Below are 18,299 nucleotides of genomic sequence, written 5' to 3' on the forward strand. Positions count from 1 at the left end.
GCGCGGCCAGGCTGGGCAACGGGCCCTCACCTCCATCTTCGTCTGGATCCAGGGCCCCACGATGTTGGCCTGGCTGGCGAACTGGCGGCGGAGGCGCTCGTTGGACTGCTGCTTGCTCTGCTCCTCCAGGAGTGCGTGGTCCCGCTTGGGCACCAGCTGCTGCACCTGGAGGGGCGGGGGGGGGAGCAACGGCGGTCAGGTGGTGGCCCCTCGCCCGGCCAGCCCGGCCCCGGCCCTGCCGCCAAGCCCGCCCACCTTCTCCCACTTGGAGTTGATGATCTGCGGGGTGACCGTGGTGTAAGGGTTGCTGCCCGACAGTTTGATGTGGTTGCTCTCGGCGATTCTCTGGGCCTCCTTGTGGATGGCCAGGATGGCCTCGCGCTCCCTGTCGGCGTCTGGCAGCGTCGACTTGAACTGGTCGTGGGCTGAAATCAGGCCCTGGAAGGAGGAGGTGGCATGAAGGGCAGCCCAGGCCCACAGAGGTCCCACAGGCGGCGCGGGTGGGAGCGGACCTCGATCTCCTCGATGGTGTGGACGATGAACATGTCCTGGAGGTCCTCCATGGCGCTCTCCATCCAGTTGTTGAAGGGCGCCGCCCGCTTGGCATACTCCAGGTGCAGCTGGTCGATGGTCTCCAGCTGCTTCTCCGTTTTCTGGTGCGTGTGGGCAGGGATGGGACCGAGCGGGGAGGTCAGTCGGCAAGCAGGTGGTTGGCGGTCCGGGGCTGGGTCGGGGGAAGCCGGGGGCTCCCGGTGTCACCCGCCCCCCACCGGCCCCCAGGGGCACAGGGCTCCGCGGGTGACGTCAACCCCCCCTCACCTCCAGAGCTTCCCTGCGACTCTGGGTCAGAGAGCCAAGGGCGTCCCACTGGTCGCAGATCTTCTGGCAGCGGGTGTTGACGTTGTGCGAGTCATAGTAGTCCAGCTCACTGCAGGCGGGGCACATGGCCATGAGACCCGGCAGCGGGGGGGCGGGCAGGCTGGGTCCCCCTGGCCCCTGGTGCCAGGTCACCAGTCCTCCATCACCACACCCCCAAACCCACGCCCTCCCCAAGGCAGGAGGAATGCAGACAGAGGGGTCACAGAGGGGCGGGGGGGGGGGTCCGTGCTGACTAGCTGTGAGAATCGCTGTCATGACATGCGAACGCAGGGACCCCCCCCAGTGCAGCCCCCAACCGTGCCTGTGTCTGGACTGCTTTTGTCACCCCAGGGTCCAGCAGAGCACGCTGGCTAAACAATGGGCTCCTGGGCCAAGTTCCCTCAGCCTGATCCCGACTCTTTGATTCTGTACTCGTGTGACCCCAGCTGCGTGAATTCCCTATTCTGGAGACCTTGGTTTTCCCCTCTGTGAAACAGGCGTGGGGTTATTCTGGAGATCCAGTTACCGAGTGCACGTGAAGTGCTGAGAGCAGTCCTGGGGCCTCAGTGCATAAATGAACCAACAGTGATTAAAAGGATTTATTTTAATAAACAAAGAAAAAATGAGTAGCGAACCCGCAATGTCATTCTAAGCAATTAATACTACATCTAAGAAAGAAGTGGGCCCTCATGCCTCCCGCCCCTACTTTCCTCCCGCCTGGCCCAGGATTCCTTCCTCCTGGGCTCCAGACATTGGATTCTCTTAGCAGGAGGTTTCCAGGGAGTCGAGGTACAGGCGGAACCTTGGGGGCCTGGGGAGGGATGGGGAGCAGGGAACAAGTCTGGGAGGAACAGGACACGGGGGATGGGGCCGGGGACCATGGCTGGGCTCCACAGAGGGGCCGCGCAGCCTGAGCTGCATTCCTGGCTCAGCTGCCCCCCAGCGGGCAGCGTGACCGTGGGCAAGCCCCTCGGCTGCCCGGAGCCACAGTTCCCCTCCCTTAGCGTGGGGTTGCCGGGTGGTTAAAGGAGCCAGTATGTGCGCAGCACTGAGCGCTCTGAGCGCTTGTTGCTGCTCTTCACCAGCGCTCGGCCGGGCTCTCTCCTCAGGCTCATCCTGGCCAGCACCTGGCCCTCTGACTCATCTTTGGGGGAACAGAATGCACCCCCAAACCATCCTTCCTTCCTCCTGCAGCACCACTGTCCAGAAAAGCTGCCTCAGCAGCCACTTGCTCTCACCCGAGAGAGCGGGTGCCCCACGTCTGTTTCCGGCGCCTGGGCGGCAGGCTGGCCGAGGGCCTACCCCAAGCCTGTCTCCTATCAGCATCCAGGGGCTCGCCTGTCAGTGGCGGGCCATGCCCACATCCCACCTCCCACAGCCGCTCAGGGACATCTGCGCGTGTGACCTCACTCTGCTCCACCTGGGCGTGCCAGGCCCTGAGGCTCAAGCCTACAAGAGGATGCGAGACCCCAAGGGACAATGTCTTCCCACGACGGGGAGGTCCCCCGGGTAAGCAGTTGAGCACTTCTGCCTCTGGCTGAGCAAACGGAAACCCCCAAAGCGACTGGGCAGTGCAGAGGGAGTGAGTCAGGGAGGAGAACGGCCCTGCCTGGCGTGGGGCTCCACCAGGCACTGCAGCTGGGCCCCAGCCTTGTAGAAACAAGCAGAACTTTAGGGATGACTGGCAGGGTGGGAGGTGTCTGTGGAAAGGGCAGCTCCAGCCAAGTATCCTATTTTTGAGCAGACGGCTATTTTGGGAGCCATGCCGCCCCTCCAGGCCCTGTGGATTTTCCATGAAGTAATGGCCTAGGCCTCCCACTCCCTGGGCCCTCCCTGCTGCTGGCCACTGTGCCGGCGGAATAAGGCCCCATTCCCTGGCTCTGGAGGTTCGGTGTACTAACTGTGTGCGCGAGTTTATCTGACTGGGGCGGGAAAGGGAGGGCGAAGAAGCCGGCTGCCTGGAAGCTCGCACAATAAGTGTATTCTAAGCAAGCGAGGGAAGGGGCCCGGCAGAACAATGGGCTCTCTGTGCAGCCCAATCCCCTCAGGGAGGAGCGGGTGGGAGCAGCGGGGGCTAGGCCGCCCCCCACATCAGGGGGCCAGGGGGTCTCTCCTTGGTGTGGCAGGCAAAAGGTAGAGCCCCAGGGACCCCTACAGCCTAAGGCCATCAGGAAAGGGGTCAGAGACCTCCCTTCTGCCTGAGGAAAGAGGTCCCACTCCGTTTCTCATCTGGGGTTAAGACCAAGTGGGCAAGAGGGATCATCCCGTAAGGCCCCTCCCTGGCATCTGAAAGGAGACAGTGGGCGGGGGGGGACGACGGAGAGGGCCGGGACACCCCCCACCCCTGGGCAGGGGCACCACGACCCCTCACGTACTTGAGCTCCTGAGCAATCGCGGCGATCTGCTCCACGCGGTCCTGGTGCGCGGCCAGGTCGCTCTCAAAGGCCTCGTGCTTGCGAATGAGGGCTTTGATGTCCGACAGGGTGGCTGTCTCATAGTCCCGGTGCTTCAGCATGGCCTCCTTCCCTGGGGGCGGGCAGAGGGCAGGAGGTGTTTAGACAACAGTGCGATGGGAGTCCAGGGGGCTGTCCAACCCTAGAAAATGGGATTCAGACCCACATTCTGCCTCACCGAGGACGGTGCCATGGAGACTGGAAATTTCCAGAGCCTTTCTCCTTGCCTTTTCAAGGGATCTCTCAGCCCAACTATATCCTGGATGGAGCTAGGAGACACTGTGGGACTAGGGGGCCTGAGACCGATATCCCGATTCAACCTGTGTGTTCTAAACTTAGAGCCCCCTCTCAGTGGACAGTAAGGACTGGAATGTGCCACCGCTGGAAAGGCGGACACCCATCCCCGGAGGGCCAGCATCTGGGGTTGCAGCCCATGCCTCGGCAGGGTGGGCGCAGGGGGAGAGTTCCAGTCAGAGTTTTCCACGGCCCAACCCCTTGTGCCTGCCTCCCCGGCACTGGGGGGCCAGGCTCCCTCGGGGTGGGGTCCTGTCACACACCTCCGTGGCCTATGCCATCCTACAGGCCTACTATACGCACTGAGGTGGGGCCCACTGTCAGGTCCTTTGAAGGAGGAGAGGCACGCTATTATTAGTCCTGGAGCCTGGCTAATTATATACCCCAGGCCAGAAGCTCCAAGAAGCCCTGTAACCATGGGGAGGTACTGCAGAGAACAGGGCGGGGAAAGGCCAGTCTGCGAAGGTGGCTGGGACCCCTGGCTCCTAAAGGTGCTCTGCTTCAGGTAAGCCATCCTGGGGGCTACCCCTGGGGCGGCAGCTCAGAGACCCACTCCTCCGCCTGGCACCACAGCATGTGACCAACAGCTGCGGGCCTGGGGAGGCAGGCGGCCTTCCCCACCTGTTCCCTCATCTGTAAAGCGGGGCCGAGGCCAGCGCCTGGTCTCAAGTCTCAGGCAGGGCGGGCACGGAGCTAGTACCATGAGCATCTCCGCCACCCCGAGGACAGAGCCTGGCACAGGCGGGCAGGAGGCGGCAGCCTGGGAGAGAGGCTCCACAGGCCCACCGCCCCAGCCCTGGGGCAGGAGGCTTAACCACAAAGGCAAGCTTGCAATTCCCTTCACCAAATTGCCTTCTCCCAAGTGTGGGAACCCGAAATAGTAGGTTACCCCTTCTCTGCCTCAGCAGAGTTCAGCAAGGGAGCTGGCAAGGGGGGTCCTGGGGAGAGTCAGGAGGAGATGCCCGTGGCCACAGATGCCTTGGATTCAGGCCAAGGGGCAGTCACAGTGGGGATGCAGAGGCTCGTTTTCATTTTTCCTCCCTGACAATCCAAAACCCTCCGCACAGCATCCACACGGACCCTCGCCCCTGCGAGCTGTGGGGGACGGTGAGGGAGGCTCGGAACGATGGTGGCTCAGCCCTCTCTCTGGGCCCACCCCCTCCAGAGAAAGGACGCTGCTAGCATGGGATCCCAGGAGTGTAGAGGGGCCAGGAGGTCAGTCTGTCCTCCTGTGTTGCATAATTGGGTGGTTCAGAGGACAGAAGCTTCAGATCTTGGGAACAAGAGTGGGCAAGCCTGCCTGGGGGCTCCAGGCTGACATGAAGGGCAGGGCCAGATGCCAAAGTGCCTGCAGGGCAGCAGGGGTGAGGCAGGGGCGTGTGGAGGCCACTGAACCAGTTGGGCCCTGGCTACCCACTGAGCCAACTTCTCCTCAACGCCTGTGGGGGAAGGCCAGCCCCAGTCATTCCAAGGGGAAGAACTCGGTGGGGCCATCACACCCACGCCCCTCAGCCTCAGGACACCATCCCCCGGGGCCCCCTGCAGCTCCAGGTGATGGACCGAAAAGCTGACAACATGGGCCAAAAGCCCAAAAAGGGAAGTGCCCAGGGATGAGGCCCAGGGTCCATGGAAGGATGGACACAGATAAGGACAGCAGAAGACCGCTGAGTCCAGGCAAATCCACTTACACGCCCAAGGGCCCTCTGACGAGAGAAACGCTCTGACGAGGCTCCCTGGGCCGGGGCCAGCCCCCCACCCCCAGAAACTACTGGGCTCAGGGAAGAGCCCAATGAACGAGTAAATGAACTAAATGGCACCCCCCGCTGCCTCCAGCAAGGACATCCTGCTGCAAGGTCGAGGCGGTGCCTGCACCACCCAGCCCCAGCACGCTCCTGAGCCGACTCCTCATCACCTCATCCACACGCTCTCCCCGGCAGAGGAGGGATTGGGTATGGCTCCGGGTGCCAGAAAACAGCGACCCGCACTAACGTGACGAGGGCGGCTGTGAGCGGCGCTGCAGCCAGGGACACGGGGGACGTGGGCCCGGGGCTGCGGATCCCGCAGGTGGCATGTTGGCAGGCCAGCAGGGCTGGGGCCTCTCGGTAGATCTCAGCATCTGGCCTGGGCCGGGGCTGCCTGTCCAGCAGCGGCAGGAGCCCCCAGAGGCTCAGTGAGGACCCGGTGGGGGACTGTGGGGTGGAAGGACGACACCACACTGAGCCCCACAAGAAGGCGGAACTCAGCAGGGCACTGTCGGGAAGGAGGCGGCCACAGGTGGGTGGGCGGGGGTCCTGGCTCGTGGCTTTCCCAGGCACCGGCCCATTTCTGAAGGCTTTCAGCGCCCCCGGGATTTGGAATCTCAGCCAAGGTGTGGGTCCTGACCGAGGGCCAGGGGCGTGATGGGAAGGAAGTAAGCAGTTGCAGGGCCGCCGAGAAACAGCAGGCACCACTGGTTGCCCTTCTGGGAGAAGCCAACCTGCCGGGGCCCCGGGCCCCTAAAGGGGAGAAAGAGCTCCTGGGGCAGGCGCCGGTGGTCAGCGAGCACCATCTGCAGGCCAGGCAGCTGAACCAGGAGGCGGCTGCCCAGCCTTGCCTGTAAGGACCATGCCCAGGCACACAGGCCCATCCAGCACGGACTCTCCTGGATCAAGTCCATGGTCACAAAGGGTACAGGAGTGGGAAGGCGGCGGCATATCTGAACACAGGCTTCTAGGGATGGGAGAGCCTGTCCTGCGCCCCCCACCACCCCCGCCGCCTTGACCTGGCAGGGGCACCATCCTCGGGGAAGACACAGCAGAGTGAAGAGGGACAAGGGTTCCCTTCTGGCTGGAACCGGGATGAGGTTCGGCTGTGTTCCTGGAGGACAGCCTCGGCCCTGCAGGGGCCTGCCTGTGAGTAGTCTCGGAGGCTAGAGCAGATGGGGAAGCTCAGCTCCCAAGTGTTCCTTCTGCCTGGGGCTGGGGGGACCCAGAGCCACGTTTCTGACAGACGCGTCCCCAAGCAGCAGGAAAGGGGGTCTGACAAACAGACCCAACGACAACAGGAGGGGCTGTGTAGGTGCGCATGTGCTCGGGTGTGCGAGATAGGAACAGACCGAGGGGGCCGGAGGACCGTACCGTCGGTCCAGGCCTCGTGGATGGAGGCTGTGAGTAGTCTCGGAGGCTAGAGCAGATGGGGAAGCTCAGCTCCCAAGTGTTCCTTCTGCCTGGGGCTGGGGGGACCCAGAGCCACGTTTCTGACAGACGCATCCCCAAGCAGCAGGAAAGGGGGTCTGACAAACATCCAACGACACAGGAGGGGCTGTGTAGGCACGCATGTGCTCGGGTGTGCGAGACAGGAACAGACCGAGGGGGCCGGAGGACCGTACCGTCAGTCCAGGCCTCGTGGATGGAGGCCTTCTGCCGGAACTTCTCTGCCAGGTGGTCGAGCCGCTCCAGCCTGCGGATCTCGTTCAGCAGCCACTCCTCGTAGCCCTTCTCGGCCTGCTCCAGGTGCTGCCAGCCGTTGTTGATGTCCTGTGGGGACAGAGACAACTGGCTCACAAAGGGGAGCCGGGCCCACCGGCAGGGTGATACCTCCCTGAGGATCACTGATGAGAAGGCAGGCGGTGGAAACGGCTGGGGTCATGTCTGGCCCCTGCTCTGCTAGATCCATGTGCCTGGACGGGGCCCAGCACATGGCAGGTGCAATCCATTCTGTGCGGTACATGAGTAAGTGACAATGAAGGAACGCCATCGCCAGCGCTATGGGAGCCAGGTGACCGTGCAGTGAAGACCGTCCCTCTCCTGAAAAGGGGCCTTGAGCACCTGGAGGTCCCGGACTCATGGGGATCCAGATTCAAACATCACACAAAATAAGGTGTGGTTTGCGGATGGGTGTAGAATTCTAGGGCGTGATGGCGGGAGGAGGAACGTGGTGAAGAGTCAAGCGTACCTGCTACCACCCCTCCCCCCACAGGCTGGCTGGGGAGTCGGGCCACACATCCCGGGCCCTGGCCGCCTGGCCGCGGGCACTCACCGAGACCATCTTGCCCTCGGAGGGCATGAAGGCGGGCCGGTTGCTGAGGCGCAGCTTCGTCTGCAGCGTGTTGAAGTTGATCTCCAGCTGGCACTTCTCCTGCACCTTGGGCGGCTTGTGGACGCGCCGGTAGTCCCGGAAGTCCTCCAGCTTCTGCTGCATCTCCTGGATGGTCTTCTGCGGCACCCGATCCTCCAGCCAGGGGATGGTGCGCCGGATCCACTCCAGGAGCTACAGGCCCAGCAGAAGCCTCAGGGCGCTGGGGGGGCCTGGCCCCGCTCACGGGCACGAGGGATATGGGTTTTCCAGCCTCCCCGCTCCCCGGGATCACCCCTGCTCCCCAGCCTGACTTCTCCAGGATGCCCACTGGGATCCTATGGCTGGGAACTACAGGGATATGTGCACCCCTCCGAACCACTGTGCTGTTCTCTGGTTATTTCCTGTTCATGCCTTTGCTCCCGGGCCTCCTTCTCATATAGAAGCGAGGCGGTCTCAACTCTAGCACCCCTCCCATCATATCCCACCACACGACCCCCCCGTTGCCATGTTCACTGAGCTTGGCACTGAGAGAGACATCTCACTGCTTCCTTGTTCAAGGGCCGTAAGCACCTCCAGGGCAGAGCCCACAGCATGCCGGGCTCATTCTAACGCAGCCAGCATGCCAGGCACAGGGCCTGGGATGGAAACAGTTTGACAGTAAAATTGGGGGGAAAAGTGATATTTTTATGAGCCACTCATATCTGTGATAGAGGACAGATACAAACAAATGAACTGGACATTCTAGAACAATCCTTGGAAAGGAAAATCAGTTCTTGTCCAGCATAGATATGCTTGAAGAAGTGGTTCCCAAATGCCAAACTCTGGCAAAATGGGAAAACCAAGCAAAAAGGTATCTATGCGCCTTTACATCTTGATGCATGGTGCCAGTGGCCCTTTCCTAGGAAGCAATGGGGTTCCAAAAGAGAACCTTTTAACTTTTTCTTGGTGTTAGAAAAGATGGTGGATGGTGGTAATAGATGGAAGCTTTTTAATTTTTGACAATTTTTAAGTAGTCTCTACCCCCAACGTGGGACTCGAACTCACAACCCCAAGATCAAGAGTCACATGCCTCAATGACTGAGCCAACCAGGTGCCCCGCAAGCTTTTTCTTTTAAAAATATCCTTAACTTGTCACTATAGGTTGGCTGTCAACTACTTTCCCAAATATTCCTGGTTCATGACATTCCGAAGTCTGGGAACCACCAGTCTCAAAGAGCGGTCAAACTACTGCTCTCCGGGAGCGTCAACCTTTTTTTTTCCCCCCAAATAGAAGTTTTTAAAATAAAGGAGGGAATCCAGAAGAGATGCACTAAACACCCACGTTCCCAGTGGACTCTCCAGGTTCAGGCTCCGGAGTGGGGCTGTCTGGGTTTGAAGCCCAGCTCCGTGCTCTACTCGCGCGCCTGGTGCCTGACCCTCTGGGTCTCAGTTTCCCCACTCAGAAAAGGGGTGATGTGCGTTCCCTCTGCTCAGGGCTGCTGTGGAGACAGCAGATCCGGCTCAAGAAGTGCAGGCGTAGGGCCCGCCGTGACGAACCATAGTCCTGTCACCGGCTCAGTTCCAGGGTCTCCCTCCATCCCACAAAGCCAGGCAGCCTGTGCGGAGGGCATGGCAGGTTTTTAAAAACCTCCCCCGATAAGTCTGACGGGGTGGGGTGTTCAGGAAACTGTCCTTGAGTACCTCTGTAGGAACCCGAGCTCAAGACCGCAGGGGCCAGGGAGCATGGTGACACCGCGGGTCTGACCCTTAGCCTTGTGAAACTAGCCTGGAAAGGTCACACGCTGGCTTGGCCACACTCCAGTCTGCAACCTTATACCCTTATCTAGGAAGGGTCCCCACCGAACCTGCCCGCCCTCTGCAAGTGTCACATGGCCTTCGGCCAAGGGTAACCAGAGGCAACCGAATCCTCCCGCTCCGGTGAGGCCACCAGACTTACGTCACTGGCCAGCCTCTCATAATCTTCCATGAGGTGCTCATTCTCCTGGTTGACGGCCAGCACCTTGCAGATCCGGTTGGCAGCGGTCTCAGCCTGGGGCAGGGGAAGCGCCACGGTCAGGGGTGCCTGGGGGCTGGTGACCCTCCCTCCTGACAGGCTCGTCCCCTGAAAGCTGGCCCATCCACAGCCCACACAGCACTCCCCGAAGAAGGAAGGAGAGAAGCACAGCTCCAGCAAGATGGCACACAGAGTAGCTGTGTCCTGATGGGTTTGCCGGCGTCCCCACAGCTTACTGCTAAGGCACCCCACCCCCGCCCCCGCCAGAAGGTTGGGCCCCTTGGCCTGGACCCCGGAGGTGCCGAAGGGGGTCAGGGAGCCCTGGACTATGGGGGAAATGGATTAACAGGCCCACGGAGAGGAAGGCCGAGGAGTGAGGCTGGGTGGGGTCCTCCGCTGGGCCAAGCCCTGAAGGAGTTTCCCCCTAGGTGGGAAGGTCTGTTGCGGAGAGGCCAAGCGCCAAAGGGCTGTGGCGGAAGGTGGAGGTGCTGGTGCCCCCAGAGAAGTCTGCGCACAGCCGCAAAGCACACGTGTCCCCTTCTTAATCCTCCCTTCGGAGGTGGGTGTGGAAGGTTCATTGGGCAGAAGTCACAATCCACGGGGCAGAAGGCAGCGGTGGAGACTGTGACCAGTCTCTGCTCAGAACTACGGGACAATGTGCTGCCTTGTCCTGCTGGGGGGAAATGCAAGGAGTGGAGAAGGAGGAGAGCGAGGGGGTGCCACACGGGGAGAGGAGAGGCCAGGTACCTTTCAGGAAGCACAGAAAGGGTCCAAGAGGAGAAGTTGAAACGGCAACAGAACAGGAACAGAAAGAGTGAGGAGGGTCTACGGAGTGGTGGGGAAGGAAAACAGAGAGGCTTGGGGATGGCTCCAGACCCGCTGGCCACAGGCACCGACGCCCAGCCGCTTCCATCCACACTCTGCTTCTGGGCCAGGCGGGGAGGTGAGGGGGGGCCGGCTGGGACTGGCGTGCGCACACGCGCACACACCACGCATTACACCGCAGGGCACGCACCGACGGCCCAGGCACTGCTCCTCAGAGATGAGGCTCATGAGGGCCTCGGCCAATGAGTGCCGGAAGCAGAACTAAGGTCCCAGCTTGGGGGGTGGGGGTGTCGCGGAGGTCAGTCCCTGACCCCTGACTTGGAGAGACAACAGGCACCCCGTGCTCAGATCCACCCGTGAAGGCGGGAGCTGCTAGTCAGAGGTGCTCTGCTTCACTGCTGAATTCCTGGCACCCCACTCAGGGCTCGGTAGGTTTTAGGTACTCGGAGTTGATGAATGAAGGAGCAAACAAAGGAATGAGGAACAAATGCTTAGTGACCAGAAATAAACGATCAGGAGAGAACGGGCATACTTCCTGCGAGGTCTGGAGTTCGCCCTGCGCTTATAAAACAAAACAAATGCCAGAGAGCACTCCTCCAAAACGCTGGACTGAGTCTCTGAGGACAAAGAGCAGCACTAATAAAAGCATCGCGGGACTGCCTTGAGAAGTAAACACAGGCTGGGGAAGCTGGACCCACAGCCAGAGAACCCTGAGCACGGCATGTCCCTGGTGAGCAGGCAGCTCCCAGTAGCCTGGCCTTTCCTTCCTCTCTCACAAGAGGGGCCCAGCGACTCAAACCCCCAAATGCTCTGGCCTGAGCTCTCCTGCCACTATCTGCTGCCACAAATCCCTCAAGGCCTCCTAGCCTCCACCACGGTGGAGGCCAGTGCTACGCCCACAAGGGCAGCTTGGGCAGGAGAGGGTGACGCGGTGGGCAGTGAGGCCGGCTTGGGCCTGCGGAGCGGTGAGTCCAGTGGCAAACATGCTGCTAGTTGGGTTGGGTCTGAGTCCAAGAATCTTCCGCCACTGCCCGCCCCCCCCCCCCCGCCCCAGCAGAACTCTGCAAACACAAGCCCAGCCACACACTGGGTGGGCGGGGAGAGGCCACAGGGCTCGAAGGACCACGGTGGGCAGGGCACGCCCCGCAGGCCGCTCCGAGCACCCGATCTCTGACTGAGCACTTACAGGGCTGGGCACTATTCTAAACGAAACCCTTCACCTACTTGAGTTCATTTCATCCTCGGGACAATCCTGAGACAGGAACGGGTAGGATCCCCGTTTTACAGATGGGGAGACTGAGGGGAAGGGACTCATCTGAGGTCACACTGCTGAGAGGTGACAGAGCAGGGACCAGGGCAGATGGCAAACAGAGGGCCCCTGCTGGCCCCGAGGAAGGTGCTCCACAGGAGACAGCAGGCACAGTCCCGGTCCTGTGACTCTGGGAACAGCTCCCCACCTCTCTGAACTCTGGTTTCCTCCTTTGTCACAAGAAGGTAACGGCACCCACCCTCCTGGGGCGTGTCCGGGACTGTCCTCGAACCTGTGCACGTGGACTTGTTGGAGGACTGCCCAGCATGTAGTAAGTGCTCAATTAACGAGAGCTTGTTTCTCCTCCCCTGCCTTGCCCACTTCTAACTGGTGACATGCAATCAGGTCACTGGGAGTTACACTGCTGCCCAAGAGACCGGGAGGCAGGTGGAGGGGACAAAGGTGCCCAGGCCTCCAGGCAGGGTCTCTCTCCCCAGGGCCAGCCGGGCACCTTCTTGTGGAAGCGGACCACTGCCACTGGGCACAGACATCCCTGAGTGCGTTGTGTCCGCGGCCCTGCTGGGGATGGGGGCCCGGCAGGCTGCGTGGGCGGGGTCGGCAGGTGCAGGCCCAGAGAGGATTGAACCTGCTTTCCTGCGGCGTCCGGGAGGGGAAGGAGCCGTGAAGAGGGCAGGAAAGGCCAGTGCTCCCCAGTGAGAGCACGCAGCCAGGCCAGCGGGCAAGCGGCCAGGCGTGGGTCACAGGAAGAAGGGCGGGGCGACCAGTGGCCAGGAGCACAGGTGCCCAGTGCAGCTCTGAGACACCGGGACACCACCACCGTCCTCACGGGGTGGGCTGCGTTCACAGAGGATAGCCGTGGTGTGCTGGCACCGGGAGGCCACGGTCACGAGAACCGTCCATCCTCACGCCGGGGCGGCCTGCGGGGTGGCCTGGCCAGGGCCCCAACCACAAATGGGTGGCGGGGACATGAGGGGGACAGCGAGGGCACGGCTCCAGCCACAGAAGAGAGGGGCGCTCCCGCCCCAGCTCACCTTTTGAGCCCCCGAGAAAGCGTGGTAGAAGCAGGACACGTAAGTCATGATGGCTTTCTCATCTGGCCTCAGAGTGCCTACAATATCTGCGCAGAGAGAGAGAGAAAGAGAGAGAGAGAGGCAGGAGAGAGTGACAGCTGCAGGGAGGGCGGCCGGGGCCGGGCCCGAGGCTCATGCGGGAGGAATAGCGCTTGCTCTGGACTGGAAGCCAAACCCCGGCTCCGGCGGCGTGGGCACGTTTCGTGGGGGTTTTGTAGGGCAAAGGGGCAAGTCCAAATCAGTGAGTCCCTCTTCTAACCAGAGCTGGCTCTCGGACACTGGCTACTGGCTTTGGAGAAGAAGCCTCGTGCGGGGCCCGAAGGGTAAAGGCTAACCAATCTTTCTGAAAACATCAGTGAGATCATGTCTTACATAACCAGCTACCACCCCAAGACAGACCGCCAAATGGTCTCCAGGGGCCCTGAGAATAGAACCCCTGATCCCTCACTACTGTGATTCTACACATCTTGGCCCTGTTACCATCTCCAACCTCATTTTTCTCCTCTCGGCTATTCCTTGAATATGCCAAGCTCATTTCTGCTGCCAGACCTTTGCACCTTGCTCTACCATCTGCCTGGGACGCTGTCCCTACTGATCTTCATCCAGCAGCTCCTGCTCATCATGGCAGGTGCCTGCAGAAGTCTCCCGCCGCAGCCCCCAGCTGAAGCAGCACCCCGGCATCTGTCCCCCACCATCCTGCCCCATGTTCTCTACTGTGCTCGTCACCACGTGAAACAACTTGATCTGTGGCCACGCCTGTCGCCTGTCTCGCCCACTGGCATGTCAGCTCCATGAGATCAGGGATCCTGCCTTAGTCCCTACTGTATGCCCCATGCCTAGAACAGAGTCTGGCCCAGACTGGGCACTCAACAGACACCGTGAGCAAAGACTACAACATGGGCAGGGCCGCCTGGAGTCGGGGGGGGCGGCTTCCAGTCGGAGAGAGGCCACTGCCGTCTGCAAGAGAAATGAGGTGAGCGTGGGAGGCGAGAGGCAGCAGCGGCATTGGGCAGTGGCGGCGAGGTGGGCCTGCCTGGCCCTGCCCGGTACCTTCTGCGCTCCCGAAAAGGCATGGTAGAAGCTGGACACATAGGTCATTATGGCCTTCTCGTCGGGCCGGGCCGTGTTCACGATGTCTGTAAGTGAACGACAAGGGTTAAACCGCCCAAGTAGGGGCGGGCGGGGGTGGGGTGGGGGGTTGCTCACTGGGATCCAAAGTCTCCCAAGGCCACAGGCATCCCAGGAGAAGGACCCTCAGAATGGATTCAGTGACCCCTGGTGACTCCAGTGGGCTTGTCCACACCCTCGGCCCTTCCATCCCCTGTGGTCTCTAGAAAGGCCAAGGCTGTGGGAACTGGATTAGAATGAGGCCACTTCCTCTTTCTGAGAATGGCCTCAAGGGACTGCTGAACAGTCAGCCCCAGGGGCCACCAGAGGCCAGAGCCATGGGTCCTGGTTGGGGGCAGTGCACGGCTGGGAAATGGAGCAAAGCCGGAAAAGGAAAAAACAAACACTCCCCTTTTATGGGCTCCAGACTCTGAGCCTGGGGCAAGCAGGGAAGGCAGCCGCCTTAGCTGTCTGCAGGAGCCAGCCCTCCCTGGCCACCTGGCCTGCCGACCCCGAGACAGGGGCAGGACTCGGGCAGGACTCAGGCAGGGCTCTGGCAGGACACTTATGCGGCCCCAGAACCCATCTTCTTCAAGGCCCTCCTTTCCCGGCTTGCCCATCCCTCCCTGAGCCTGCCTCGTCTCCTCAGGCTGCTCCCACTCTGGCTCAGGGGCAGGACCGCTGTCCCTGGTTCAACCAGCTTCATTCAGCCTTCTCACTGGCACGGCCAGCTCCCTCAAGTTACCGTAAGACTTGCCCGCAGAACAGGGCGGTGACGGAACAAAAGGGATGTACTTACCCTCCGCATCCAACATCTTGGGGATGTCTAGGTATTTCTCGGCCACTTCGAAGGCATTGTTCAGGTTGGTGACAGGGTCATCCTGGGGGAAAGAGGAAGAACTGTCAGGGGCAGGACTGGAAAGCGTTCTTCAGGCAGTTCTCAGGCCCCTGTGCTGCGGTGGGGACTGGACGGGGGGGGACACCCAGATAGTTGATTCCCACCCAAAGGAAGGCCTCTGGAAATCTTCATGGGGCAAACTGTCGACTTTTTCTCCTGAGAAAATGCGGCTGGGCTCTTTTCTTACACTTTCCAGCCCTCCAGACCCCAGATTAAGACCTCCGTCCTGAAACCTGGAAAGTGGGGTCCAGACCAGGCACTGGGGGCGGGGGGGTGACGGGGAGGGGGTAAACCGAGAGCTTCTGAGGTCTAGCCTTCCCGAAGCATCCCTTCACACTGTTTCCCCACTGTCCCAGAATTCAAGACCCTCCCTCATGTGCCTTAGTCCATGTCCAGCTAGAGCCCAATCCAATTGCTCAGTGGGGCTTAAACAGGTCAAGTGCAGGCTTGTGCCCCACCCCCCCAGGGGCCCTTCCCCGACCATGCCAGCTCAGGTGCATTATCCATCCTCCGACTCGTCTGGCCCTATCCCCTTCCCACTCCCATTCAGCCTGAGTGCACGTGCATGGCCTTGTGGGGCAGGTTTGCTCCGGACACATTATCCTGCCTTCTCCACTGGCTGGGAGCTCCTAGAGGGCAGGGACTTGGTCTTACAGGACCACAAGCTTTGTACAGGCATATCAGAACAGTTCCCCCTACACGGGAAACACCTGCCAGTGGTGATGGTCTGGAATTCCTTACCCTTCTTCTCCGTTAGGTGGAGAGAAAATGCTTCTAGAAGCTAAAAGGTTAAGGTAGGGGAGCTGGAAGGCATGGCTGGCCAGGCCCTAAAATAACCGTGGGCAGTTGCAATGCCCATAAAGGGAGAAGGGGACAGTCCCCAAGGGGAGCGAGGGAGGTCAGAACCAGCCACGGAGCCTAGCCTGCCTATCTGAGCGCAGAATCCAGCTGAGGACGCCAGCTATGGACGGGCTTGGGGGAGGTGACCCAGCATCAGGGGCAGGGTCAGACTCTGTGGATCTCTGGGCCACTGAGGGCAAGAGCAAGAGGCAAACCTTTCTCAGCTTGTCATACTCGATCAGCTCTGGTCGGTGCCGGTGGATCAGTGCATTGAAGGCAAGACCGTCCTTCCAGCTGGGGATGGAAAGGAGAAGGTGAACAGGAGGGCCCTCTCACCATCCAACGAGCGCTGGTGGCCCGGACGCCCACGGGAAGGACTAATTCCCATTTATCGGGGTAGGGGGTGTGCCGGGCACTGCACGCAGACAGCAGAGCGGAGCGGCTGGAGGTGGACGGACTGTGGTGAAATCCTGGCTCTCACTTGCTGTCAGCGCGACCTTGGGCAAGTCTCATCACCTCCTGCTCTCTCAGTTTCCGTGTCTGTAAAATGGGGTAGTAACAGTACCTACGGCCTACTGGGGGGTTGTGAGGATTAAAGGAGGGAATAGTTGTCAACACTTCAACCAGCCCCTGACACGTGACAAGTCCTTTATGATCGAGGGCTGGCCTCTGGGACAGCGTGACCCCTCTGAACGGGACAGCCTGCGGCGGAGGGAGACGGGCCCATTGCGGGCCTTCCGCCTCGGGGCAGCGAGGGAAGGAGACAGGCTGCGGCACTCTGGCCGGGCGCTCACCTGATGTGGAAGTTCTGCACGTTGACGTTCTTATATGGGGCAGTCTTCCTCTGACACCACAGGAGTAGCCCTTCCTTGGCAGAGGTCTCTGAGGAACACACGGGGGCGATGAGCACGGGATCAAAGCCCAACGCTGAGCACCCAGCCCCAGGCCGTGATACTCTGGGCTCGAGCACAGGAGTCGGACGGAGGGCAGCACAGCTGGGAGTAAGAGCTGCTCCTGCTCCAGATGCCGCAGGCGTCCGCTGGTCCTGAGCACCGGCCCGCACACACGCACAGCCCTGAGACGCCACCTGCCCAGGGTCCTCCCGGGAAGTGACAGTGCCAGGGCCGCACCAGGACCTGCGACCACGCCATGCTTCTGACCACACAGCCTATGCCTTTATCTGCCAGAATACACGGCCAAACAAGCCCCTGACGCTGGCCTCGGCCTCTCCTGAACAGTGAAGAATCAGCAGAGGGTCAGGAGTGCCGGGCCCGGCCCGCTCGGCGGCGGCCTCAGCGAAGTGGAGTGGGAAGGGCCCAGGTTGTCTGTTCCCCAGGGACAGTGTGGGGGTGCTGGGGGCAGGGGAAACGTCTGTGCCGGTCACTGCTGTGGCCTACTGCAGGAATCCCCGCCGCGTGCTGGCACACCCAAGTGTTTGGAGGGGAAGTGAAGCAGCTCACTCCTGGCTGGCCTGGACTGGCCCTCGGGTCATGGAGGTGAAGGTCGGAGGGTGGGGGTGTCCAGCGGAAACACATAGGTACTGATGTGCGGGAGAACCAGGCCAGCCTGACTCCGTCACTACTTTGCTCTGTGACTCAGATTCCTCGACTGTAAAATGGGGCCAATCGTGCCCATTTGACGAGGATCGGGTGAGGGTCCACGGAGATGGAGACCACGGGAGCTGAAGGTTCTGGGTGGATACCAGAGCTGGGCAGCTGCTAGGGCCCCCCTCACCTGCAGCCTGGGCCAGCAACTCACTAACCACTCTTGCACAGGGCCGGGCCCTGGGAGGGATGCTGGGAAACAGGGCAGAGCCTCAAGCAGGAAGACAAAACCCCAACATTATAATCTAACTCGCCCCAACCTGGGTGGAAGCAGGGCAGGGAAGAAAGGCTGTCCTCTGCCAGTTCGCAGGCTCTCACCTTCCACAGAGATGTCCTGGATGGCGAACCGGAGGATGATGGTCCAGATCATTCCCAAGGTCATCTTTGCATTGCCGTCCACAATCTCTGCATGCAGAGAAGGGGGCAGAGGATGAGAAGGTTGTTAAAACCAGAGGGGACTCCTGCTGGCTGTGTAGAGATGAGCTCTGATCGTCCGACGGGAGCTACCCAGGCCTGTGGACCACCCTCGCTGGGAGATGTCGCCTGAATGCTGGGATGCACTGTCCCCAGAGCCTTCTGCCGCCTGGCACCTGCGGGCCTCTTCCCACCTGGCCAGCTCAAGCCCGCTCCTCCCTGAGGCCCGTCCCCAGCGTGGGGCTGGCCTTCCCAGCTGTCCGCCTGCGCCTCCCTCACGCTATTACGGGCACGTCTCCCCGCCGTGCTGTGCTGTCTGTTGATAATCTTGTCCACTTCCCTCCATCCTTGTCCGGGCCACCGTGGTCGCCCCCCCAGCTGGACACCCCGCCACCTCTGCCCCGTGCGACCCACCTGCACCCAGCTGCCAGGGCGCTCACATTAAAAGACGCATCAGATGTGTGCTGCTCGCCTGCTTAAGCCCTCCCACATCTCAGACGAAACCTGCGCTCCCGAATCCCACTCACGAGCCCCGCCCTGGGGGACCCAGCCCCTCGCTCCGCGCCACACTCTGGCTGGGTCCCTTTGGCAAGCCAGGTTCCTCCTTGCTGGAAGGA

At 61.2% G+C, this 18,299-nt stretch overlaps 1 protein-coding gene across 3 annotated transcripts in view; it reads right to left on the reverse strand.

Moving 5' to 3' along the window:
- The window catches only part of ACTN4 (actinin alpha 4), a 71,176-nt gene that overhangs the window by 5,477 nt on the left and 47,400 nt on the right, over positions 1 to 18,299 (reverse strand). For 2 of the 3 annotated variants that reach the window (XM_035023433.1, XM_035023434.1), the window contains exons 4-16: positions 17,587 to 17,673; positions 16,459 to 16,546; positions 15,880 to 15,958; positions 14,726 to 14,807; positions 13,870 to 13,955; positions 9,598 to 9,690; positions 7,623 to 7,853; positions 6,973 to 7,120; positions 3,234 to 3,384; positions 820 to 928; positions 513 to 653; positions 256 to 438; positions 31 to 165 (exon numbers count right to left, since the gene is read on the reverse strand). In XM_035023433.1, coding sequence (XP_034879324.1) covers positions 31 to 165; positions 256 to 438; positions 513 to 653; positions 820 to 928; positions 3,234 to 3,384; positions 6,973 to 7,120; positions 7,623 to 7,853; positions 9,598 to 9,690; positions 13,870 to 13,955; positions 14,726 to 14,807; positions 15,880 to 15,958; positions 16,459 to 16,546; positions 17,587 to 17,673 — 1,613 coding nt within the window. Of the gene's footprint in view, positions 1 to 30; positions 166 to 255; positions 439 to 512; positions 654 to 819; positions 929 to 3,233; positions 3,385 to 6,972; positions 7,121 to 7,622; positions 7,854 to 9,597; positions 9,691 to 12,780; positions 12,867 to 13,869; positions 13,956 to 14,725; positions 14,808 to 15,879; positions 15,959 to 16,458; positions 16,547 to 17,586; positions 17,674 to 18,299 lie in introns of all 3 variants that reach the window. The other variant, XM_035023435.1, reaches the window with a different exon arrangement.

This window comes from Mirounga leonina, unplaced genomic scaffold (assembly GCF_011800145.1).
Source record: "Mirounga leonina isolate KUSES-001 unplaced genomic scaffold, KU_Mleo_1.0 Mir_177, whole genome shotgun sequence".
NCBI lineage: Eukaryota > Metazoa > Chordata > Mammalia > Carnivora > Phocidae > Mirounga > Mirounga leonina.